Raw genomic sequence first — 25,967 nt, forward strand, 5'->3', positions numbered from 1 at the left:
TGGCCTCCAGAATTGCACACAGTATTCCAGTTGAGGTCTCACCATGGTTGCATATTTAAGCTTCTTGAACAGGAGAGGAGATGGGATACCCTGAAGCATCTAACCGCAGCATGGAGCCCAAACCATTATGGTTCTAGAAGACCCTCCCCTTGTCGCTTTCTCCTTTTGTTTTCAGATTGTATACGGACATATTAAAGAAATCGAAAGTGCTCAAGCCAAACCTTCTGAAGCCCACCTCTCCCCCCTCACAGACTCACTTACTTTGTACTTGCAATGGGACAGACCAAAATCTCCAATTTTGACTATCAGATCTGCAGTGAGTGAGCAGTTTCGTAGGGCCAGATCACTATAGAAAAGAAAGGTACAGCTGTTATTTTACCAGTCCAGCGGCATAAATACATTATTACACCAGCACTGCCAACATGATTTTACAACAGGCCTGCGTGTTCAGATGCTATTATTCTGAAGATGATGCATCAGCTAGAAATTGATAGATTTTATGTTGTATTGTAATTCCTGGGTCTGTCCAGGTTATCTTTTTGTAAACCGCACAGAACTCCACTAGGGCAATTTGTAGGATTGAAGACTGAATTGAATATTACACCAAGTTACTACTCAGGGCGATGTGCTCAGAAGACGTTATTTCCCACCTGCTCCGCACTTTAAGACACATTATTACCCCAGTGCCAAGAAAATTATTACATGGCAATAAATAAATATATAATGCCCTCTTATTAAATTGAAATCAATTATTTATTAACCACTTCTAAATTCGTTTTCCATTGCTACCAGTGATCTCCCACCACCTGCTTTCTGTCGGGGGAAATCTCAACAGCAGAGGACTCTGGGTGGTATTGCGTGGAGATGGCGTTAACATTAGTTAGCAAGGAAAGAGACAGTTTTCAAAAGGGTTCGATGCCCAACACAGGAGGTTAGGAGCCAAAATTAGCCTGTCTGAAACCCGATTAAGGTTGGCTTCTTACGCTGGTGGAGTTACATTACGCTTAGCCCTGATTTTAGACACTGAGCATCTAAATTAGGGATACGATTTCCATGTGTAAATGTTGGTTCTTTAATTTAAGTCTACATTTAGTGGAATTTTCAGTTGAGCATTTCTTTTTTCACAATTGACCCCTGCGTGTTTCGTCTTCAGAAATGTTAGAAATCCTGTGAACAGTACATTGAATTTTAGTTCAAAACCATGAATGACCTGATTCTCTCTATATCGCCCCGAATGATTGGCGCCAATTAGAGCAGTGCTAAGCGCGATTCTAGGACCGTTAGTGCCCTGTATACAGGCAGAAGCAGCGTCAGGCATCCTAACTTTTAGACGTACCATATTTAGGCCAGGGTGGGTACTTAAGATAGGCACACAACGGCAGCGCCTAAATCCACTCCTCTTTTAGGTGGGCGCTTTAGACGACGGCTTTCAGAGACTCACCCCTACCCTGTCAGGCACCTAAATGTCAATGAATTCCAATTTTTGACAATTATAAGATGTGACGTGTCAATTATCGCCACCAACTAAACCTACAGAATTCCCCACTTAGTGCCTGTGGAACTCAGAGGAGTGTAACCTGATCACGGGTTCAAGAGCAGTTAACGTAGGGTTACCAGATGTTTGGGACATGTCCTCTTTTTAGAGGACTGTGCTTGGGCCTGGGTCTGGAGGCCTTCTACGCCTGTGTGGGGCCTCAATCTGATGACATCATATGCGTGCGCATGCGCAGAGGCCCTCCACACCTCGGGGAAGGAGACAGGAGGTTTGGCTGGGGACAGAATGGGGCGGAGCTGGAGGTGGGGCCAGGTAACCCTAAGTTAATTTAACGTAAACATTCACTCCGAGGCAGCCAGTCACACTGCACAGACATCCGTGGGTGTGTCTCTTGCTCCCTTTCGTAGATGCATTCCCCTGCAAACACTTCCTCCTTGCACAGACATTTTGAAGCACTGTTTGCACAAATACACAAATATAGAGAATACAATGTCTCTCTGAATTGCTTCTTGCCCTCTGTGTCTACATTAATAAGGTAGGAAAATATTCCATCAGCTAATACACCTCTGGCCTCCATTTTCGTATCTTCATCCAGTCTCTTTTGCCCTCCTCTCAGTCTGTTCTGGCCTTACAGACACATTCTTATCTTCCTTAAAACTCGCCTGCCTTTTCCAGTAATATTACAAAGGTCAGAGGACATACTAGTTCAAATACTCTTTTGTGCTTCAGAGATCAATGACTTTAGCTGTGTGGGTCTTAGGAGACTATTTTTTTTTTCTGGTAGGGCAAAAGAGAGAGGACCAAAAGTCGAGGCAGTGACAAAGCTGCATTAAAAGATGGAAAAGCACCGAGAAACCAGGAAGGGAAGGTATGCAAAGGATCTCGGTGTAATCGGATGTTCAGGCTGGAGAACCGATGTGCTGGAGATCTGCCAGGAGCTGAGAAGATTCTCCGAGAGCGGAGCGAGACGCCGATCCATGCAGCAGGCCATCGAGAAAGAAAAGCGGTGTCATCCCAGAGAACTGGAGCCACAGATCACCCTCTACAACAAAATCACTGATGCTGGAGTCTGCAAAGCCCACTCAGTCGGCATCAGGATATTGTTACAGAACGTGACCACAAGAGTTGCAAGAAAAGCCGGTGCAAGGGAAGATCCCCCCTCCCCCTAGGAACTGAGAGCACAGCTGGGCTAACATCTGCACATCGTCATCACAATCTGTCATTCCTATATTAGACACCATGGCACCCAGTCTGTAGATTTTACTTTTGGTTGAAATTACGATTTTGTGTCCCTGTAAATTCAAATCTATGAACTAAAGTAGCACAATGGGGACCTGATTGATCGTTCTGTGCTCAATCTGAATCCCTAGCCTGTGCTGCATGCTTTCAGGGACTGATTTGCCGGTCTGTGCTCGGTTGGAGATCGACTCGCGCAGTGTTTTGGTCGTGTCTTTGGAGCAGGTCCCTCCAGATGTTTGAAGCAAAAAAAGAGGACACGTGGCCCCGCCCCATTCCGCCTCAGCCCTGCTCCATTCCACATGCTCTCCAGATGTGTTCCCCTAGCTCAACACTTTTGAAAAGCCATCTGGTCGCCTGGACATTTCTCCACAAAGAGGACAAGTCCTGGCAAATCTGGACATCTGATAATCCTGCCGCCTCTAAATCAGTGGTTCCCCAACCCTGGAGGACCTCCAGGCCAATCGGGTTTTCAGGATAGCCCTAATGAATATGCAAGGAGCAGATTTGCATGCCTGTCACTTCCATTAGATGCAAATCTCTCATATGCATATTCATTAGGGCTGGCCTGAGGCTCCTCCAGGACAGGGTTGGGACCCACTGCAGTCGAAGATATATAGTGGTGCTCCGCAGACACGTTGGGGCTGGAGAGCCGAGTTCAGTGGCACAGTGGTGCCCTTCCCCCGCCTCGCCCTGGCTCCCTTCTGCTGCATGAGCGTCCCCTTTCACTTTCCCCCTACCTTTATAATTTCTATGTCGTAAGCGGCGTGCCCACGTTGGTGTTGGTTTGCCCTTTGATGTCACTTCCTAGTTGCGGGTCCCAGAAGTGGCGTCAGAGGGGGCGCCAATGCCGACGCGGGCAGCAACGTCGTGCTGGGGAAGTAAAAAAAGGTATGGGCATGCGGCAAGGAGAGGAGCTGGGGGGGGCAGAGAGGAGGAGGGGTGTGATGCCCTTAGGAAGACCGTGCCCCTGCATCCCTTTATTCAGCTGAGTTGCAGCCGAAGGTACCTGGACCCACATGGCTGTCATCCATCTTCAAGTTTCAAGTTTAACAAGTATTTGATTAATCGCTTACTCAAATATCTAAGCGATGAACAAATCATTCAATTTACAGATAATACAGGGGTTATAAAAGACAGATGGACACTGAACAAAACATATTAAATTAACGACTAACAGAATAAACAGAAAAGGAAAACAAAGGGAAAGGCAGGGTAATGAAATACAATAATGATAGAACCTCCAGCAAGGGCTGCACAGTGGAACCTCAAAATCCCCCCTCCCCCCCCCCCCCACTGCGCTGTTTGAAGAGAAACCCCTACCTGTGCACATAGTTATTTCTGTGCAGGTGCAGAAGGCCACACGCCACCTCACACGCCATCCTCTGCAGCGTCAGGGGGTCTGGAGCCATTGAATCAGCTGCTCTGCAGCTTCGGAGGTAACCCTTGAGGTCTCCCTGTGCAAAGCAGAAAAGTCACAGATCCTTTAATCTTGAGAAGCAGAAAGGAGCCTGTTAACCCTTTCCTAATGCCCTTCTTGATGTCCTGATGCCCTTCATGGCTTCCTTGGCCTGTGAAGTAATCTTTCAGCTCAATTTCCTATAACTTTACAACAGATGTAAACCTAAGGATTAGATTAGATTAGATGCAGCCTCACTAATCTAATCTAATCTAATCCTTAGGTTTGTATACCGCATCATCTCCACGTTTGTAGAGCTCGACGCGGTTTACAGTAGGAGAAATAGGAAGGAACTACAACAGAGGGTTAGAGGTAAAAGTGTGAAGAAAATTTAGAGGACTTGGGATGCCAAGATATAAGAGTTTCCTTGATTCCTAAGTTGGAGGGAGACTTACATTTTTTGAGAAAAGCCAGGTTTTCAGATGTTTGCGGAAAACTTGGAGAGAGCTCAAGTTCCGAAGAGGGGAGGTAAGGTTGTTCCAGAGCTCAGTGATTTTGAAGTGGAGGGAAGTCCCTAGCTTTCCTGTGTGGGAAATGCCTTTTAGCGAGGGGAAGGATAGTTTTAATTTGTGGGAGGATCTGGTGGTATTAGGGTTTGAGGAATTCCAAGAAAGAGGGATAAAGGGAGGGAAGATACCATATAGGATTTTGAAAGTTAAGCAGGCGCATTTATAGTAGAAACATAGAAACATAGAAAGATGACGGCAGAAAAGGGCTACTGCCCATCAAGTCTGCCCACTCTACTGACCCACCCCATTAAGTCTGAGTTCTGATGACTTAGTTCCTTAGCTCGACCTTCGTAGGGATCCCACGTGGATGTCCCATTTATTCTTAAAGTCGAGCACGCTGGTGACCTTGATCACCTGCACCGGAAGTTTGTTTCAATGATCCACCACCCTTTCTGTGAAGTACTTCCCGGTGTCACCACTAAATTTCCCTCCTCTGAGTTTAAGCGGGTGCCCCCTTGTGACCGAGAGTCCCTTGGGAACGAATATGTCGTCTTCCAGCTCGACACGACCTGTGACGTATTTAAATGTCTCAATCATGTCACCCCTTTCCCTGCGTTCCTCTAGAGTATAGAGCTGCAATTTGCCCAGTCTTTCTTCATATGAGAGACCCTTGAGTCCGGAGACCATTCTAGTGGCCATCCGCTGGACCGACTCGGCTCGAAGCACATCTTTACGGTAATGTGGCCTCCAGAATTGCACACAGTACTCCAGATGAGGTCTCACCATGGCTCTGTAAAGTGGCATTATGACTTCAGGTTTGCGGCTGACGAAGCTTCTCTTGATACATCCCATCATTTGCCTTGCCTTGGATGAGGCCTTCTCTACTTGTTTGGCAGCCTTCATGTCTGCACTGATGATTACTCCTAAGTCCCGTTCTTCTGAAGTCCGGGACTTAGGAGTAATCATCAGTGGACCCTGGCGATTATCAGAAGCCAGTGGAACTTGGCCAGGAGCGGGGAGACATGGTCAAATTTACTTTTAGCGAAGATGAGCTTGGCCGCGGCATTCTGAATCCGATGGAGTCTGTGGAGGTTTTTCTTACTTAGGCTTAAGTAGATAGAGTTGCAATAGTCCAATCTGGAGAGGATGATGGATTGGACAAGGAGGGTAAAATGTTTTTGATGGAAGCAGGATCTAACTTTCCTCAGCATGTGAAGGCTGAAAAAGCATTTTTTTTTTTACCAAGGATTGGAGGTGGTCATTGAAGGACAATGTAGAATCAATGATGATGCCCAAGACCTTGCTCGAGAACTCAAGCTGCAGAGAGGAGCCAGAGGGTAGTGGGATGGAGGTGGGTAGGTGACGTATTGGTTAGGTTATGGGATATAGGGTCCCTTTTAGAAAGCCATGGCAGCGTTTCCTCCTCGGCAAATGCACCGAAGCCCATTCAGTTCCTATGAGTTTCGTAAAAGGGGCCCATAATGCGGACTTGTTAAAACATTGGCTGTAGCCTGTATTAGCTAAGACAATTGTTTGACACAACTTCTGTGTCACGCCGCGTTGGGTGAATCACTTCATAAAGGCGATGAATAAATCCCATTAAATAAATAAATATTTCCATTCCTGCGTCTTGTACTTCTGCATCAGGTGCACAGTGAGGGACGCACATAACACATGAAGAGCAGGGAGCTGGGTCTTGCGATGAGGCATCACTGCCGACGCCCTGAGGGCAGCTGCGCAGGGCTGAGCAAGACTTAATTTCATTTCTATTCTGCTAACAATTTCATAAGCTACAATCTATTAGAATAGCACAAATTAACATTTATGATATAATTGATAAGCTGAGAAAGTAGAGTAAGCATGATAAAAAAATACCTCACTACATAAAAGCTTAAACAGACCAAGAATGTAATAATCACAAAAATGTTATGATCACTGCAATAAGCCTTCCTTCGCCTCCGCCAATATATGCCAAGTAATTATTCAAAGCCAGCCTTAAAGCTACAAATTCACTTAGCGCCCAAATCTCTTTAGAGAGATTTTATAATTTCATCCAGCATCAGGGAAGAGTCTCCAACTTATTCCTTTAAGTCTGCTTTCAGCAAACCAGAATTTCTACAGATGATCTCAGGATCCACTTTGGAATATGGATCAAAGTTCATTAAAATTTGACATCCTGCCTTATCCAAATTCAAAGTGGTTTTCCAAAATTAAAATAGCAAATTTACAGCAATAACCTCTCCCCGAAAAAAGGGCAAGAACTAGCTCAACAGACATAGACAGACAATAACACTTCCGATAATTGGGCTTCTAACTTTACAAAACTCTTGAGAAAAAATCCTAGAGTAAGAACCTTAAGAACATAAGAACATAAGCAATGCCTCCGCTGGGTCAGACCTGAGGTCCATCGTGCCCAGCAGTCCGCTCACGCGGCGGCCCAACAGGTCCAGGACCTGTGCAGTAATCCTCTATCCCCTTTTCCAGTAGGAAATTGTCCAATCCTTTCTTGAACCCCAGTACTGTACTCTGCCCTATTACGCCCTCAGGAAGCGCATTCCAGGTGTCCACCACACGTTGGGTAAAGAAGAACTTCCTAGCATTCGTTTTGAATCTGTCCCCTTTCAACTTTTCCGAATGCCCTCTTGTTCTTTTATTTTTTGAAAGTTTGAAGAATTTGTCCCTCTCTACTCTCTCTATGCCCTTCATGATCTTGTAAGTCTCTATCATATTCCCTCTAAGTCTCCTCTTCTCCAGGGAAAAGAGTCCCAGTTTCTCCAATCTTTCTCTATCTATCTATCTCTCTTTCTCTCTCTCTCTCTTTCTCTCTGTCTCCCTTTCTCTCTCTCTTTCTGTCCCTCTCTACTCTCTCTATGCCCTTCATGATCTTGTAAGTCTCTATCATATCCTTAAATTGCACATGGGGCTAATGGTAACCAGTGTAGATTTAATGGTGCTGGATTCATATGATCCTTAACCTACTGTAAACCACGGAGAAGGCTTAGCCCCAGGCGGTACAGCAAATGAGCATAAACTTGGAACATGAAGCCAAGTCACAAGTCTGGTAGCGTTATAATGTTGAATGAACAGTCCGTCCAGTCTGCTCATTATCCATTCATGATTCAATTGACTTTCTTTGGCATTTCTGGGACGCAGATGGTAGAAGTCAGCCCAGCTCTGTCCTTAAGCTCCAGCTATAAGAGCTGCTGTTGAAATCCACTCCAGCCTATCCTGAATCATCTTGTCATTTGCTGTATAAAACTGCCCGACACTGTCCTCACACTGGAATAATTCCAAATTCTAGGCTTCAGTGCTAAGAAAACCTTCCCCCTGAGCTGCTTCAAGAGCTCAGAACGGGTGACAGGTTAAACATACAGTGCTCCCCCGGTCATTCGCAGTCGGCGGTTTGCGATCCCAATCATTCACGGTATTTTCCGACCGCGAATGACCGGGCAGGAGAGAGCAGCCGGAGCGCCGGCGAGTGAAGGAAATCACTCGCGGTATGCTCCGACCGCCTCTTCCTGCACTAAAGTCGGGCCTCACCAATCAGGAGCTGCTTTGAATGCAGGAAGAGGTGGTCAGAGCATACCGCGAGTGATTTCCTTCACTCGCCGGCGCTCCGGCTGCTCCCTCCTGCCTCTCCATCTACCCTCTCCTGTCTTCCCTGCTATAAACCGTATTCGCGTTTTTTCAACATTCGCGGGGGTTCCTGGAATGGAATATTCGCGAATATCGGGGGAGTACTGTACATCATTTCAGTACATGATTATGATAGAAGTTTTTATCCCACCTGCCACATACTAGAGGTCTAATATTAATATACATAATATACAGTTTCCCAGTTACAGAGCAAGATTTTACAATGTCAGTTTTCCTTGCATGACACATGTCTTTTGTAGTCCATGGGTCAAGGGCAGGGGGTTAGATGAAGAGGTCTGTTTTTATTGCTTTCCTTTAAGGGATCTGATCTGTGATGGCTCGGTGTGAAGTGGGAGTAGGACCGTTGTATGGCAGTTTGCAGTCAAAGGGGCGTTTTGAGGCATATTTCATCCTGGGAGCGGAGGGACCAGTTAGGTGCATGGAGCATATGGGGGAGGGGTAATATCACACAGGCAGCTGAGGAAGTTGGGGACCACAGAGAAATGGCCTTAGTTTCAAGTTACCTTATGGCTCCAGAAAAAGGAGGATGGATTGAGACTTCCGGGTTTTACTTCCATCCTTATTTGTGCTACACTTGGTCAGTCTTTATCCTTGACTTGTTTCTTTAATGTTAAGAACTGGTAACATTTTGCAGCCAATTCTGTGCCAGATGCTTCCCATTTGGGTCTATATTGCCTTGCAGTAGGTAAATGTTAAGGCGTCTGGCCTCAAAATCTTTTCCTGACAGTCTCCACCATCTGAGCCAAGGGGTGACTACTTTGACTGTAGAGCTCTATAATCGCTGTGATCGACTGGGATTTCTTTTAAATTTTCAATTTTTTAAAATCCCCAGTATATTTAATTTTGCTGTTTTTCTTCTCCTTTGCTTTTCTTTTATGCTTGACACTGGATTTTGTAGTTCCCTTTTTTTTTGCCTTTTGTGTCTATATTACTCCCCTGTCTCACTTCCATATTTACTATAATTTAGATTGGGAGCCCGTTGGGACAGAGAGGATGACCTCATTTTAATGTACAGTAAAACCTTGGATTTGTTTTCCAAGCAAACAGTGTATTATGGAAGTTCTAATAAGGCAGGGAAATTATTGGCAAATTATCTTAAGGCAAAAAAAAGGAGAACTAATATTAATGGAATAAAAGATGATAATGGTATAATAACAAATCAAACAAATATAATATTAAAACAATTTTTAAAATTTTATAAGGACCTGTATTCTTCCGAATCTCATTTGGAGAAACAAAAAGATGGAAAAAATTTTTTAGATTTAATTAATGGACCTAAAATTCCTGATCATATAAAAAGAAGTTTAGAAGAACCTATATCATTAAAAGAATTAGAAACAGCATTGAGATCTCTTAGAGTTGGATCCGCTCCAGGTGGTGATGGTTACACAGTAGAATTTTATAAAACATTTCAAAATATCCTTTCCCCACATTTATTAAAATTATATCAGACACAACTTATAAAAGGTAATATAAAAGGTACTATGGCTGAATCAATAATAATTGTTTTGCCTAAGCCAAATAAAGATCCTACTTTGGTTTCAAACTACAGGCCTATATCTTTGATAAATGTTGATAATAAACTTTTGGCGAAAATTTTGGCTTTAAGATTAGCCAAAGCTCTCCCACATATTATAGATATGCATCAAACGGGTTTCGTTGCTAAAAGACATTCCTCCAATAACTCTAGACTATTATTTCACATGCTAAACTTATCAAAAAAAATGGATGAACCGGCTTTTACAGTTTCATTAGATGCTGAAAAAGCATTTGATAGGGTAGAATGGAATTTTATGTATCAGGCTTTAGAATGGTTTGGTATAGGTTCTGGATTTATACAAATGGTAAAAACATTGTATAGCTTCCCGATTGCAAGATTAAATATTAATAATAAGATATCTGATGGTTTTCAATTGCAGAGGGGAGTTAGACAAGGATGTCCTTTATCTCCTTTGTTATTTGATGTTGTATTAGAACCCTTATTGTTAGCAATACAGCAAACGAGGGAGATACAAGGTATTCCATATTCAGATATGGAATATAAAATTTCGGCTTATGCTGATGATATTTTGCTTTATTTGAGAAATCCAGAGTCTACCTTATCTTCTTTATTGGAATTAATTGATAAGTTTGGCAAATTTTCAGGATATAAAATTAATTGGAATAAATCTGAAATTATACCCTTGAATGTTCATTGTGTAAAAGGATTATTTGATACTTTTCCATTCATATGGAAAGAAGGATTTAAATATCTAGGCATTCAAGTTAAAAAAACAATTGAAGACACTGTAAAAGAAAATGAAAAATATGTATTAAAAAAAGTTACGGAGTTATGTGAGCAATGGAACCCATTACATATTTCTTGGTGGGGAAGAGTTCAAACTATTAAAATGATGATATTGCCTGTAGTTTGCTACCAAATGAGTATGATACCTATTTATTTTCAGGGGTCCTTTTATAAAAAGCTCAATAGCATTTTAACAAAATTTCTTTGGCTTGGTAAAACACCTAGAATAGCTTTAGTAACTTTGCAAAAATCAATTAAGGAGGGAGGGGTAAATTTTCCAAATTTCTATAGGTACCATCAAGCCTATATTCTACGTCAGGGTATGTATTGGATCCTCCCAGAACTTATAGATAATGCACCGGATTGGTTATATTTGGAATGGCGCCTTATGTTTCCCCTAAATTTAGTTCATATGCCAAGTATTAATATACCCAGAAGATACAGAGAAAATAAAATAATAATAGATACTTGGAAAACGTTGAGATTTATTGATAAATTAACACTCATCCCAATATACAAATCAACTAATCAATCCATATGGATAAACTCCAAGATCAAAATTGGCGGAGCTCAAATCCTTTGGAAGAACTGGATTATTGCAGGCATTAGATCTTTAGACGATGTTATTTCAGAAGGTAAACTGCTGGATTTTACACAATTGCAACATAGATTTGGTCTTAATAAAACACAAAGTTTTAAATGGTTGCAATTGAAGCAGGCCATTCAGGTTGGGTTCCCTGAATGGAAAACATTAAACAATCAATATAGTTTAAAGTTCTTATGTTTTAAAGCAGACTTCCTAGGACATCAAGCCGCTTTGTGGTATAAATTAATATCTGGATATTTGAATAAAAAACCAAAAAATGGTCTAAGAGACATTTGGAGCATTGAGATTGGACATCAGATTAATGCATCTCAATGGCCACTAATTTGGTCTTGGAGAATGGGATGTACAGTGTCAGCATCTATGAGACAAACCTGGTTCTTTTTATTACATAGAGCTTTTTGGACCCCTACACGTTTGCAAAAATTAGACAGCTCTAAGTCTAATAAATGCTGGCACTGTAATCTAGAACCAGGGACATTAGATCATTTATTATATCATTGTCCCTATATTAAAATTTTTTGGAATTCAATTTGGCCACAAATTAATAAATTGATGGAAAATCATATTGCAATATCATATGATACAATTTTATTTGGAACAATGATGAGAAAAAAAAGTCAAATTTCAACAGAAAATAACAAACTTTTATTAATTATGACAGGGGTTGCCATTCAACATATAACTAACAACTGGAAAAATTACAACAACCTAAATTATACATTTTGGTGGAATACGATATGTCATTTATTTAAAATGGAAAGAACAATAGCAATACAAAGGGGGACATACACTAAATTTATAAAAATATGGGGGCCATTGACAAAATACTGTAATGAATAAATAATAAAAATTTCTTCTTCTTTTCTTCTTATAGGGATTTTTTTTTTTTTTTTTCATGACACACATAGAGGGGGGGTAAGGAAAATAATTTATACATAATATATTATAATATATTATACAAAATGTAATATATGAATGAATACTAATAGAAGGGTGGGGGGAGGGAGAAGGGATAAAATTTAATTAGAACATATTGTATTAGATATAAAAATGTTATTGAATATTTATCAATTCTATTCTAATATGTTGTATACTTTCTGTAAAATTTGAAATATTATATTAAAGTAATAAAAGGGTGGGGGGAGGGTAAGGGAGAAAATCAAATTTAGATATATAATGTATTAGATATAAAAGTGATACTATGTAATTATCAATTGTAGTTTAAATATTATGTACACTTTATGTAAAAATTTGAAAATAAAAATAATTGGAAAAAAAAAAAAAAAACCTTGGATTGCGAGTAACTTAGTGTGTGAGTGTTTTGCAAGACAAGCAAAATGTTTTATTAAATTTGAACTTCACAAATGAGAAAGGTCTTGCAATATGAGTATGTACAGTATACGTACATCACATCATCACAACTGAGCCAGTGGTTCTTCTCTCTCTGACGCTGCGGGAGTGGAGTGACTGTTCTAAACGGACGAGGTCTTGTGATATGAGTACATACAGTATACATGTGTCACATCGTCATAACTGAGCCAATGGTTCTTCTCTCTCTGACGCTGCGGGAGTGGAGTGACTGTTCTAAAGGAGCGAGGTCTTGCGATACGAGTACATACAGTATACACGCGTCACATCATCACCACTGAGCCGATGGTTCTTCTCTCTCTGACGCTGCGGGAGTGGAGTGACTGTTCTAAAGGAGCGAGGTCTTGCGATACGAGTACATACAGTATACACGCGTCACATCATCACCACTGAGCCGATGGTTCTTCTCTCTCTGACGCTGCGGGAGTGGAGTGACTGTTCTAAAGGAGCGAGGTCTTGCGATACGAGTACATACAGTATACACGCGTCACATCATCACCACTGAGCCGATGGTTCTTCTCTCTCTGACGCTGCGGGAGTGGAGTGACTGTTCTAAACGGACGAGGTCTTGCGATACGAGTACATACAGTATACACGCATCACATCATCACAACTGAGCCGATGGTTCTTCTCTCTCTGACGCTGCGGGAGTGTCGTAACTGTTCTGTATAGTACAGTATTTTGTATTAAAGATTTTGGATTGTGGAATGAATCGTCTGAGTTTCCATTATTTCTTATGGGGAAATTCGCTTTGATATACAAGTGTTTGGATTACAAACATGTTTTCGGAACGAATTATGCTCGCAAACCATGGTTTTACTGTATTAGTATTGTAAACCACTTAATACTATTATACAGGCGATATATCAAATTTCATAAATCAAATCAATCTGAGCCAGTGTCCACTAGAGACTTTCTGGGTGGCCTGTACTCACCAGTGGGCAGTACTCCATCACCAGCAGGTATGGCGTGACCTCAGCGCACTGCGCTAAGCACTGAAGCAGGTTTGTGTGTTGCAGCACCCTGTGGAGTAATATTACATAGAAAGCAGATTAGAGGACAGGAAAGAGCCTCGTTGTATCTGGAACTGTTCGGTAAATGTTTAAAACGATCATTCTGTTAGGAACACATTTCCAGACCAGTCAGGTCGCAGTGCCAACATCAGTCACACATTCAAAGGTTAGAACATGGCAACTAACTTAACAAAACTCACTTTCCAGGGCATATGATAACGCACGAAGCCACATTAGGCCACGGCGGTATAGGCTGGCGATACAAAAGCCTAACCAGAGAGTATTTTAGCTTTTCATTGGTGTATACAAAGATTATACTATTGTCTTTAAATAATTAGAAAAACAGGGACCCACAAATTCAACTCATATTATGGCCCCAGAGGATTGCTATTCACATTAATCCTTTGATGTTCAGCTTTAATTAAGGGAGTGTGTTTGTTTAACTTTCAAAAAAGAGACTATGATAACATTAGAAGAATGGTAAAAAACAAACAAACCTTAGAGGAGCAGCAGCAAAGGTCAAAAATTTAGATCAGACGAGGATGTTATTCAAAAAGTATATTCAAAGTTTTATTTGATGACATTCGGACTCAGAGTAAACACCTCTTTGCTATACCCTGCCCACAGAACATGTGGAAGAAATTCCTGCTACAGATAAATTTTTGGTTTTTTTTTCTTTGCTTTGAGTTTTTGAGATATTTGGATAAGATTTGATACTATTTATTAAGCAACTATTTATATGATTATTAATTGACTCAAGCAATAACAGATAGTTAAATGTGGAGTTTTTGAGACCAAGGATGTGTCTGCACTTCCAAAAATTATTTTGAAGTTGCTATGTCCGGAGGCTAAAAAATTTTTTTTTGTATATCCTGCTGTGACGCTGAGGTCTTTTCTCCACTACTATAAAAATATGGTGTTTATCCTATTGCGCTGTGGCACCTGAATGCATCTTACTATTAGTGTTATTCAAAAAGACCATCCTGGAAGCCCAGACCAGATATATTCCATGTAGTATATAAAAAGAGGAAGGAAAGCCAATCAATAGCTGGCATGGATAAAAATTATTATTGGAGCTGAAAGAAAATCCTTCAGAAAATGGAAGAAATATCCAACAGAAAATAATAGGAAACAGCATAAGGAATGGCATGTCATAAGCAAAGCACTATAAGAAAGGCAAAGAGAGACTTTAATCCTTTCAGGACCAAGGGACATATTTGTCCCATAACTTTAAAATCCTATAAATTTTGATTGGGATAGTCTACAGTTCTAAATTTGATATGTACGGATTCCATATGATACTGCCTTTATGTAAACAAACTGGTTCCGACATTCATTCATTAGCGTCGTTGCCAGATTGACGAGAAGATTCACTTGCCACACTGTCCATAAGCCAGAAGTGTGATTAAAAAAAAAAATAATAATGATATTTCACAAAAAAAAAATCAATATTTTGGCATCTGCAAGCCCTTTTTACCATAAAAATGTTGTCAAAACCACAAAAATTGGCCTACGATCCTTATGGTCCTGAAAGGGTTAAAAAGAAGATTGCATTGGAGGAAAAAACATTTTTAGAAGGAAGAAGCCAGTACAAGAAATGGACTTCTAGATGACTGAGGGATAAAGGGGTAGACAAGTAGAGAGATTAAATAGAGAGATTAAATGAATTGTCTGTTTTGGTTGTCACCAAGGAAGATATGGGGGACATACCAGTGACAGAAATGGCATTCAATGCAGAGTCAAAGAAACTGAAACAAATCTCTGTAACCCTGGAAGATGTAATGTGGCAATTTAAAGAGTAGTAAATCGCCTGGACTAGATGGTTTACATCCCAGTGTACTGATAGAACTGAAAAATGAACTTGCAGAGCTATTATTACTAGAAGATTGGAGGGCGGCCAGTGTAAAAACAATTTTTTTAAATGGTTTCAGAGGTGATCCAGGAAATTATAGACCAGTGAACCTGATGTTGATGAAGGGCAAAGCGACAGAGACCATTTAAAGAACGAAACTACAGAGCAAGATGGATCTGATCAAGGAAAATTCCAATTTACTACATTTCTTTGAAGGGGTGAATAAACATGTTGATAAAGGTGAGCTGATCAATATTGTGTATCTGGATTTTTAAAAGCATTTGACAAAGTACCTCATGATTGACTCCTGAGGAAATTAGAGAGTCATGGGATGGAAAGTCAGGTCCTATTGTGGACTAAGAACTGGTTAAAAGATAGAAAACAGAAAGTAGGTTTAGATAGTCAGTATTCTCAATGCCTTTGTGTCATTCCATAGTGAGAGTACACCTCGTATACTGTGTGCGCTTCTAGTTACCACATCCGAAAAAATATATAGTGGAACTAGAAAAGGTACAGAGAAGGGCAACCAAAATGCTAAAGCTGATGGGACAACTTCCCTATGAGGCATTTTCCGGGAGATGTCATATCAAAAATGTCCAGCAGGGGTCCAACTGTAGCTCGAGAATTTTAGCCAAAATTGATTTTTAAAATCTAATTAACACACATGATTTGGAAGCATTATAGAGTATTAGGTGGATATGAAGTCATAATTTATGAAGATATAGTAGGATATACTGTATACCCATCAAAATTCATTAATAACAGGGTAAAATGCAGCTCTGATCATGTGGCTTTCTGCTAATAAAAACACGGCTGCCCCTTTTCTATTGCACCATTCTTGCTGCGGAGTAGAGAATGACAGGGGAACAAATTTATCCCCGCAGGAACTCAATTTCCCTGTTCCATCCCCGGGAATTTTTCCACTGTCTCTGCCCCATTCCTGTAAGCTCCGCCTTAACCGCAGAAGCCTTGAACAGTTATGATTTTAAAGTGTTTGAGGCATGTGCAGATGAGGACGGAGCTTGCAGGAATGGGGCAGGGACAGGAAAAGAAGTCACTGGGATGGGAAAATGAGTTCCCGCAGGGATGGGGACAAATTTGTCCCCGTGTCAATCTCTATTGCAGAGCACTATGAAAGACAGGCAGCTGAGTTTACCGTCTTCCTATTTATTTAATCAGTGGCCCAAGATCTAATAACAGGGGACCCTGGCAACATGGGATGGGGTGCCTTGGCTCCATCGTTTCATCTTTTGGTCTTATTCCTAGTTCTCCTAATTTTTCCAAATCAATGTTTATTCATTTAATTTATATTTTCACCCTTATGTTTTTAGATTTCTTTTGAAATTATATATGCTTCTCTTGCTAAGGCCAATATATTTTGCTATCATTCAGGCCCCACTGCACATAACACAGCTCAGTACACCAGCTTCTGACTTCTAGTCATAATATTTATGTATTTATGAGAACTCTTCCTTCTCCTTTCAGCCTTTCGTGTATTTTTACAAAGAAATGTGCTTTGAGGGCATCCAAGCATGAAATTGTGTGCAGAATTTCTACCCTCTACAGTCTACACAGAGAGATGCAGGGTTGTAAACTGCATCGGGTCGTTCTTTGGTGGACCAGAAACACAGTGAATAAAAACCCGGATTAGACTAGTGAGGGTTACATTAGCCAAATGTGACCAATGGGATTAACATAGTAACATAGTAGATGACGGCAGATAAAGACCCGAATGGTTCATCTAGTCTGCCCAACCTGATTCAATCTAAAAATTGGTTGTTGTTTTTCTTCTTCTTCTTCTTAGCTATTTCTGGGCAAGAATCCAAAGCTCTGCCCGGTACTGAAGTCTCCGTCAAAGCTCACTCCAGTCCATCTACACCCTCCCAGCCATGCAAGCCCTCCCCAGCCCATCCTCCACCAAACGAGAGGGAAAATCTGTTCCCGCTGGAACAGTTTTCGTCAAGCACCCACCTGTAAGGCTGGGCCTCCTCCAGAAACTGCATCTGCTCCTGGACGCTGGCACTGGCCTTCAGTTCCTTCACCACCACCTGGGTGCTGCTAACGCCTGAGTTCACCTCACCCAGGAGGACCTAGAAGAACAGAGGACACTCCTTTAACTCTCTCCCACCTTCTCCTTGACCTAACACTTGGCACAACATCTGCTACTGGACAAAATGGTCAGAATTAAACCTGGGCCCACTACCAGGAGTGTCGGTTCACTCTCTCCAGAGTAGGACATTTCTGTGTATTAATTTCACTTGCAGTTCTCATATTTCCCTTGTGGAGTTTGAGCTTTCAGGTCCCTTCCTAAGGGAACAGTGTTCCACGATTAATGCCATTTCCAATTCTCAGCCAACTTAGTGGTGTTAATGCCCTACAATAAATCTTAAGACCACCAGATATAGTTGGTCTTTAGGCATCAACTGCTTTGCGCACATGTGATGCAATTTTGAGTGGAGAAAAGGAACGAGGAGGGTCTCCAGTTTGAAATGTCGGCCCAGGTAAACTGCAAAAGGGTCTCTGACGGGAGAGCGTGCCTGCCGGCATCTATATTTTGCTATAGTCCAAGGATAAAATAAGGAACTGCAACACATTGCTCTTACTAGAATAAATGAGAACGACCCTTACCTTCCCGAACCAGCCATGACCAATCTCCTTCAAGTAGAGCAGGCTGTGTCTGCCCAGGTCAGTGGATTTGAGAAGCTGCACTATAAAGAAATGGAGACAGTTCACTTGGGTTAGCCGGACACCTGGGCCTTCTGTTTCATCCCATAGCCCCGAAAATCCCCCTCCTCTTCCTCCTCTGAAGTTCTTGACACTTCCCTGCAATGTCCCAGGCGGTTCAGTCTGTTTCTCCTGCCATCATCCATTTGCACAAAAACTGTCAGCTCAAGATTTTAGCAAGGAAGGATCTGTCTCGAGAGGTCAGGCTGAGTGTCGGAACTGGCCTTTACTACAGCTCTGCAAAAGCAAAAGGATAGAAATTCACGAAACAGGACAGAATAAAGACTAGGTTTTCTGTCCTTCCACCAAAGCCGGGAGAGGAGCTCCCCCTTTTTGAGCAGGAAAGTCGGGTTCAGAATGTTTCAAACACTTTTTATGTAAAGATTTGGATCCTTAGACACCAAAATATGATATCAGCCGTACCTGCATGAAGAGGGAGTTGAAAGTTTAAGGTGTCACCTTCTCCACATCACTAAATCAACAAAAGGAAGTTTGTGAACAGAGCCCTGAGGCGAAGAGATGAGGGAGACCCCAGTGAGTCAGGAGCAGGTCCAAGCTGCATTGCATCAAGGGCTTGTAACCAGTCTGCAGAGAGAATCCAGTCTGATCCAGTGTCCAACCCTGCTCCTTCCATCCCCAAGGGAGAAACGATCTGAGTCCAGCCACTGCACTGCTTAGGACCGACTGTCACGGTGTGCTACAAGTGGAAGAGCCCTAAAAAGCAGATGATAGGGAGCCGGACAAGACATTCGTCCCTCAGAAGCCCCATCCTGTAACACTGGCAGGGTGGCCTCATGCTTAGCTGGCATTTAGAACTCTCCTCCCCCGCCCGCCCCCTTCTGCTCCGGACTAGGGTCCTGCATTCCGCAGATCTGTAGTGACAAAAGGACACATTGTCCACAGGCCTACACGGCCCTGTACCATTATCTGCCATCAGGACACAGGCACCATTCTCTGGGCCCCAGCACCCAGTGCACTTTACCCAGAGGAGAGGCAGCGCTCTCCCCTTGCCATCATTGATATTCCTAGCAAGCGCAGAATTCCTAGCCTTGCGAAGGAGTGCGTGAGGAAAACAATCAGAAGAGTAGCACCAGCAATTCCGTAAGCAAGGAAAATCGTATCAAGTCAGCAGATTTAAGCATGTCTTATGATGCGGCTCTTAAGGGACGCCTTGACTTTAAAGCTAATCCTCGGTTGACTGTGTGGCCCAGTTGACGGCAGTGTGGAAGGATCTAGGTTCTTTGTTGGGTACCTGGGTTGGGTCTAGCTGCACCCCAGAGAGAGGGAAGACGGCTTTCTCTCTTGCAATAGGTTCTGCTGGTCAATGTTTCAAGTTTATTTAAGGTCTGTTATACCGCTTATCTTACTTCTAAGCGGTATACAATTTATAAAAGACTGAAGATTATACAAACTATTAATAGAAATTAACGTATAAGAAACAAGGGGTTACGGGGGGAACTCAATTAAATGTATAGGATAATACAGGGGAGGGTGAGAGGGGCCTAGAAGGTACAGTTTTAGATTTCAAAAGCATCAGTGAATAAAAAAGTTTTCAGCTTTGATTTGAAACGGCCTAGTTGGGGTTCTATTAACCTTGTGGTGGGAATATCTTTATGGAGGGGTTTGGCCCTCAAGATTTTCAGCTAAGGGACCCAACTTTCTTCAGCCATCAAGACAGTAAGTCTCCCAACAGCATCTCTTCACCCAGGAGGCCAAGTTTTACAGTTGTTAGAGCCAAAGATTTCAAATTTTGTTTGTCTGATACAGCAGGGCTGCTGGGGGTTGCTTCAACGTGCTGGTTCTTACCGCACTGCTCTTGCCACTGGGGATGGCTGCCGCTTCGCTGCCCATTATAGCGTCATGGCTGCGGCCTCACACCTTCCCGCACCCCTGCCCGCACTGACCACTCTCTCCGATGTATCTCCTTGCTATGAGTCATATTAAGAAGGAGGAACCTCACGAACTCCTGTTTCAGCAGAGATACCCAAAGCCACTGTCATCTAGGTTGGGGGGGGGGGCAAGTCCATTAAAAAGGCACCTCTGCAGCAAGGACCTGCGTCTATTTTTTGAACAGCAAGAAATGTTCCCATGAGACAAGAAGAATGAACGAGATTTATTCAGAGGTATCTTATGGCTTTTTTTTTCCAAAGCCGTGCTAACGGCCCTGAAGCCCATAGACATTTAAAGGGCTTCGGGGCTGTTGCCACACGGCTTTGTAAAAGAGGCCGTTAGTTTTGATCTCAATCTCTTGAATTTAGTGCCAGTTTATCATGTACAATACTTGCGTTGGGCCAAAGACAGCTTCCTTTTCAAGCTCATAAATTCTTATATTTATATACTGATTTTATTTCCCCAGATTTCTACTTCTAGGCACTTCACAAAAGCTACCTCACTAATAATAAAACCCTAAGCGCACATGCGCACTCCTACCTGCGTGATCTGTGATCCATAGCTCTGTGGCCCCGCATGCGCAGTAGAAGGAGTCAGCGGTGGCTTCTTCTACGCATGCAGAGTCACCTTAAGCAGGGACGCACAGAGGCGACTCTCCCCTCCCACCCTCACTCCTTCTAACAGAACAGCCCCACACTCGCGGCCCCCCCAGGTACTGTTTTGCGGCTCGCGGTCTGGTCGGCTCCATTACAGTCCCTGACTGAAGTTATTTTTAAGTTCAAAGCTGCCGTGGTGACTCCTCTCACAGCTGCACCTGTGTCGTAACTCTCTCTGACGTCACGTCAGAAAGAAGGTTTCCGACGCAGGCAGGGATTGTGAGAGGAGCTGCCACGGCAGCTTTAAACTTAAAAATAACTCCGGCAAGGGACTAAGGGAGCTGGCCATAAACAACCAGCTGCTAGGAAGGGAAGGGACGGGGAGGGGGGAATTCTGCTGCTGCTGCAGCTGCACAGGGATGTGGAGGGGGAGGGAAATACCATTGCTGCTGCTGCGCAGAGAAGTGGGATGGGGGGAGGGAAATGCTGCTGCACAGGGAAATGGAGGGGGAGGGAATGCTGCTGCTGCTGCTGCACAGGGAAGTGGAGGGGGAGGGAATGCTGCTGCTGCACAGGGAAGTGGGGTGGGGGAGGGAAATGCTGCTGCACAGGGAAATGGAGGGGAAGGGAATTCTGCTGCGGCTGCTGCACAGGGAAGTGGGGGGGGGGAAGGGAAATGCTGCTGCTGCACAGGAGGCAGGGAGAGAGACAGAAAGAAAGACAGACAGTGGGAGGGAGAGAGAAAGAAAGAAAGACAGCGGGAGGGAGAGAGACAGAAAGAAAGAAAGACAAACAGACATATATTCTAGCACATGTTAATGTAACGGGCTTAAAGACTAGTAAGAAATAATTCCTTTGGATAAACCAAGCATAAACATTAAAAAGGCCATGGGGCTCATTTTCAAAAGAGAAAAACATCCCCAAAGCGGCATAAACCAGCCCTCGGATATTTCAGTCGGCAAAACATCCAAGTGCTGATTTTTGAAACTAATTTTTTAGACTTCTTGCGGGGCATTTGCCTTCCAGGACGTCTAAATGTTAAGGGTGTGTGTAAGAGGCGTGTTTTGGGCACTTTTTTAAGACGTCCAGGGTGTCATAGATGTTCCAAGATGCGTTTATTATCTAAAGCATGGGTTTCCAACCCTGTCCTGGAGGACCACCAGGCCATTCAGGTTTTCAGGCTAGCCCTAGTGAATATGCATGGAGCAGATTTGCATGCCTTTATATGGAAATCTCTCTCATGCATATTCATTAGGGCTAGCCTGAAAACCCGATTGGCCTGGTGGTCCTCCAGGACAAGGTTGGGAACCACTGATCTAAAGTACGTCTTCAGCCCTTGAATACTTGCCGTCAGCATGGACCTGGTCCCGCTAGGCCTTTGTTTTTCCCTTCAGGTCCCCTCCCCCATCCTAAATTTATATGACGTACTGTATCCTTTTCCGTTTTTCCTTTTGTATCCAACGTTGTGTGCCATTACTGCTTCTCTCCCCTCTGAAACATTTGTACAAATGTTTTACATTTTATATAAAACCACCCAGGCATTTAGGGAATATGTCAAATACAATAAACTTCAACTTGAACCTGTTTTAAAAGTGAATAAGGGCCAAAAAGGTAACTCACCAGATAACCATGGCAGAGATGAAAGTATGCCCCCCCACTCTCCCAGTGGTCACTGACCCCCTCCCACCCCCCCACCCCAAAAGTTGTAAATGAAATACTACATACCTGTCTCTAGATTAGGAGCCTAGTAGAGCATCCCATAGGTGTCTTCAGTAGCCTGGGGGGGGGAGGCTAGTGACCCACAGAGAGGAGGAGCCAGGCCCATAAGGCACTCTACCCAGTACGTTTATGGTGGAAAGTGTGAGCCCACCAAAACTTACTCTACTGCCATTAGGTGACACATGCAGCCATAAAGGCTATAGGGTGGGTACAGTTGCTTTGGGGTGAGTTTTGAAGGGCTCTCCATACACTAAAAAGGGGCTCTGGTTTCGTTTATAGTTTAGTTGTATTAAAATTTGATTTGATCGCCTATTCCTAGGTTACTAAGTGAGTTACAAAAGGTAAAAATTGTACAATATAGAAAATACAAACAATTAGACTTGGGGCTGAGTTGACGTTCTGGCCACACTAGGGAGGGAATGAAGGAACTACATATGCTTAAAGAAAAGAGAACAGTCAAGGTAAGAACAAGAGGGAGGGGTTTGGTACACAAAGAACAGAGAATGCCTTTTAAGTCTCGTTGGGGAGATTTAAACTCTGATATGTAGTTGAGAAGAGCTGCGGAAGGCTTAAATATGTATCTGGCACCCTTTATGTGATGTTCCCAGCTATGTTCCCTAAGGTGCCTCACTGCCCTGTTGGCGTGGGCAGTCTACATGGCCAGTCTGTTATGATACTGGCCTCTTCCACACCCAAATGGGCTTGATTTGGACGTCTTGAACTTGGTCGTTTTTGTATTCAAAAATGGCCGAAAATATTAAACATCCTAAGGGCCAACATGCCCAAATAGGTTATTAAAAAAAAACCAACATTTGGACATCTAGCCGTTTCGAAAATGGATGTTTCCCTGCCCTAGTGTTTGGACGAGTTGTGAAAAATGTCCAAAGCTGGACTTAGGTGCCCTATTGAAAATGCCCGTCCACAGCTTTGAACAGCATAATGAGAAAGCAAGTTAGTCACGAAAGGCTTCCGTATAAAGAGAAGCTCTGACTTGCTTCTGAATTTTAGATAACGATCCTTTATGACTGGTGTTGGTTAAAGCCTTGGCTTTCATTTTGACTCTGAGGATAATTTGTTTGTTTGTCTGATTAATTTTTTTATATAGCTTTGGTGTATGTAAAATTATGTAAACCATTTAGGTATAAACAGTATAGAAATTTTTATAAGAAATAAAGAAACCTCTCAGTTTTCAGATGAAACATGGCTGCCAATGTATTCCATAAGACTGGCCAGATACTACGTTGCTTAATTCCCTACACTCAGATCACAGTCACAAAATCTTTTAACTATTCCATCTCTCTGCATCCTTAGTGTTACACGAACAACAAACTTTTCAGTCCCAGCCCCTTCTCTCTGGAACGCAATGCCCCCAGACCTACGGGACAAAACCGCATTAGAACATTTCAAAGGATGCCTTCAGCCTCTAATACACTTTCATTACCAGAGCTTTGCTCATGTTTCAGCTTCGGATCCTCTCCATTTTGTACATTCCTTAAATGGCTCTCTTTCCTATTTTGGGAAATGTACTTCGTATCTCCATCCCTATCGCCTTTTTTTGTCACAATGTTTGTTACCCCAATTTTATCATTTTATATATGTATAATCACCTAGAAGTTAAAACTTGAACCTGAAGAGGGGCTTTCCATCCTTAGGAAAGGCCAGTTCTGACATTCAGCCTGACCTCTGCCTTTCTCCCTGTGTTATGGATTCCTAGAATCTTGAACTGTTTTGTGCATGAAAGGAGAAAGGATCGGATTGCCTGGGACATTACAGATGCTCTTTTCTTTAGAAAGTGCACTTTTGGGGGGCAATTCTGTCAAATGGGTGCTATTTTAGAAGGTAATACTTAACTGCAAAGGGGGTACAGCACGGGCATCACCAAAAAGATGCAACACTTATAGAAATCATCAGTTGATTTAAGAACTTAAAAAACAAGCATACAATACTTGAGTTCAGATTCATTGGAAAAAAACCACAATAACTTTTACGGTGAATGAAGTCATCAAACAAGAATTTGGATTATTTAGGGCTCCTTTTACAAAGGTGCGTTAGGGCCTTAACACGCAGAATAGCGTGTGCTAAATTGCCAGGCGCGAAAGCCGCTACCGCCTCCTCTTGAGCAGGCGGTAGTTTTTCAGATAGCGCGCACTGTGGCGTGCGCTAATCCGGTGCGTGCACTAAAAATGCTAGCGCACCTTTGTAATAGGAGCCCTTAGTCCACAATTTTATAGAGACCACGAAAAGAAAAAAAAAAAAAAAATCATAAAAAGAAATTTTACAGATTACCATGAAGACAGCATTGGATAAACAAAGTCAACAGCCGGTACGAATCAAGCTAAACTAAACTAAACTAAAGCTTAACTTTGTATCATTCTGAGAAGGTTTACAGCAATTAAATAAACAGGGAATGATTTGCAAATGAGAAATAGAAGATAAGAGCAAAATTTCAAAAGAATTAATTTTCAAAAGGTTTGGCAAATAGAGTCGTTTTTAAAGATTTACGGAAAAATTGAAACGAACTGGAACTCCTTAAAAAAAAAGGGGAGATCATTCCAGAGTTGAGAGAGTTTAAAGACCAAAGATTGACTGAAGATCTTGACTCCTTTAATTCCTTTTTTAGAAGGAAGCGAGAGTTTAAATTGTTGGATACCTCTTGCAAAGGAGAATCGGTAAACGTTCCAAAATAAAGGAATAAGAGGATTAAAAGAAATACAAGTGCATTTCAATTGAATTCTAAAATAAACCGGGAGCCAATGAAGACTATGGGAGAAGCTATTGACCTTATCATTATTCCACCCCCTTCCTTTGCCACAATAAAGTCCAGCAATTGCTTCGGCTCAAAACAAAGAAAACTTTTACCGCCTAGTGAGACAACATTTTGCAGAAAATTTTAGCATAAAAGACACTTTCAAAGCTTGGACCCTAGGTCTATAAGCCTAAAAGTCCTTCTTTCTTCTCTATGTCACTTGAGATATATCTTGAAACAAATGACTTGATGAACCAAGAAATTGCTCATTAATATGTCTGAAATAGATCCGAAGAATTAAATCCCTATCATATTCCAAGGCAACCGTCACTGTAAGAGTAGTTCTTTCAGTAATTACATCCAAGGAATTCTCCAGAAGCGTTTTTAGAGTCATCTCACCACCAATCTCCTCCCCAATTTATTTCCAATAGTCAGATATCAGGCTCTCAAAATAGGCTCTGTTGGAATCATCAATCTCTCTCTCATATATCTCTGCCCTATTTCAACAGCTAATACAAATGGAGATTGTATGGAAAATTGAACACTCAAATTATTTCTCCTTTGCTTATTTTCAATGAATTCTAACTTTTTCTGGATATAGGACCTCTCTTTAATAATTTCCACTTTTAAAATCTTAATTTGATTAAGCTGTTCTTCATGCTTTTTAATACTCTCACTGTGGTCTCATAGTGTTTTCTCTTGAGTGTTCACCAAGGAATTGAGAGCTCCAGAGTTGCAAAATTGTCACTGCTGTCTTCAGGTTGGAGCCCATGACTTCAATAGCGTTCCACAGTGCGTCCATATTGACTCTGGCAGGCTTGATCATCTCTCCAGAACAGATGGTCTCACTTCCAAAAGAGAGAGTTTCT

At 42.2% G+C, this 25,967-nt stretch overlaps 1 protein-coding gene across 2 annotated transcripts in view; it reads right to left on the reverse strand.

Annotated features, from left to right (window-relative positions):
• Positions 1-25,967, reverse strand: part of AATK (apoptosis associated tyrosine kinase) — a 158,022-nt gene that overhangs the window by 19,710 nt on the left and 112,345 nt on the right. For both annotated transcript variants that reach the window (XM_033961460.1, XM_033961459.1), the window contains 5 exons: positions 18,052-18,131; positions 17,395-17,513; positions 13,494-13,581; positions 4,055-4,188; positions 262-346 (listed from right to left, as the gene is read on the reverse strand). In XM_033961460.1, coding sequence (XP_033817351.1) covers positions 262-346; positions 4,055-4,188; positions 13,494-13,581; positions 17,395-17,513; positions 18,052-18,131 — 506 coding nt within the window. The remainder of the gene's footprint in view (positions 1-261; positions 347-4,054; positions 4,189-13,493; positions 13,582-17,394; positions 17,514-18,051; positions 18,132-25,967) is intronic.

This window comes from Geotrypetes seraphini, chromosome 10, assembly GCF_902459505.1.
Source record: "Geotrypetes seraphini chromosome 10, aGeoSer1.1, whole genome shotgun sequence".
NCBI classification, from domain to species: domain Eukaryota; kingdom Metazoa; phylum Chordata; class Amphibia; order Gymnophiona; family Dermophiidae; genus Geotrypetes; species Geotrypetes seraphini.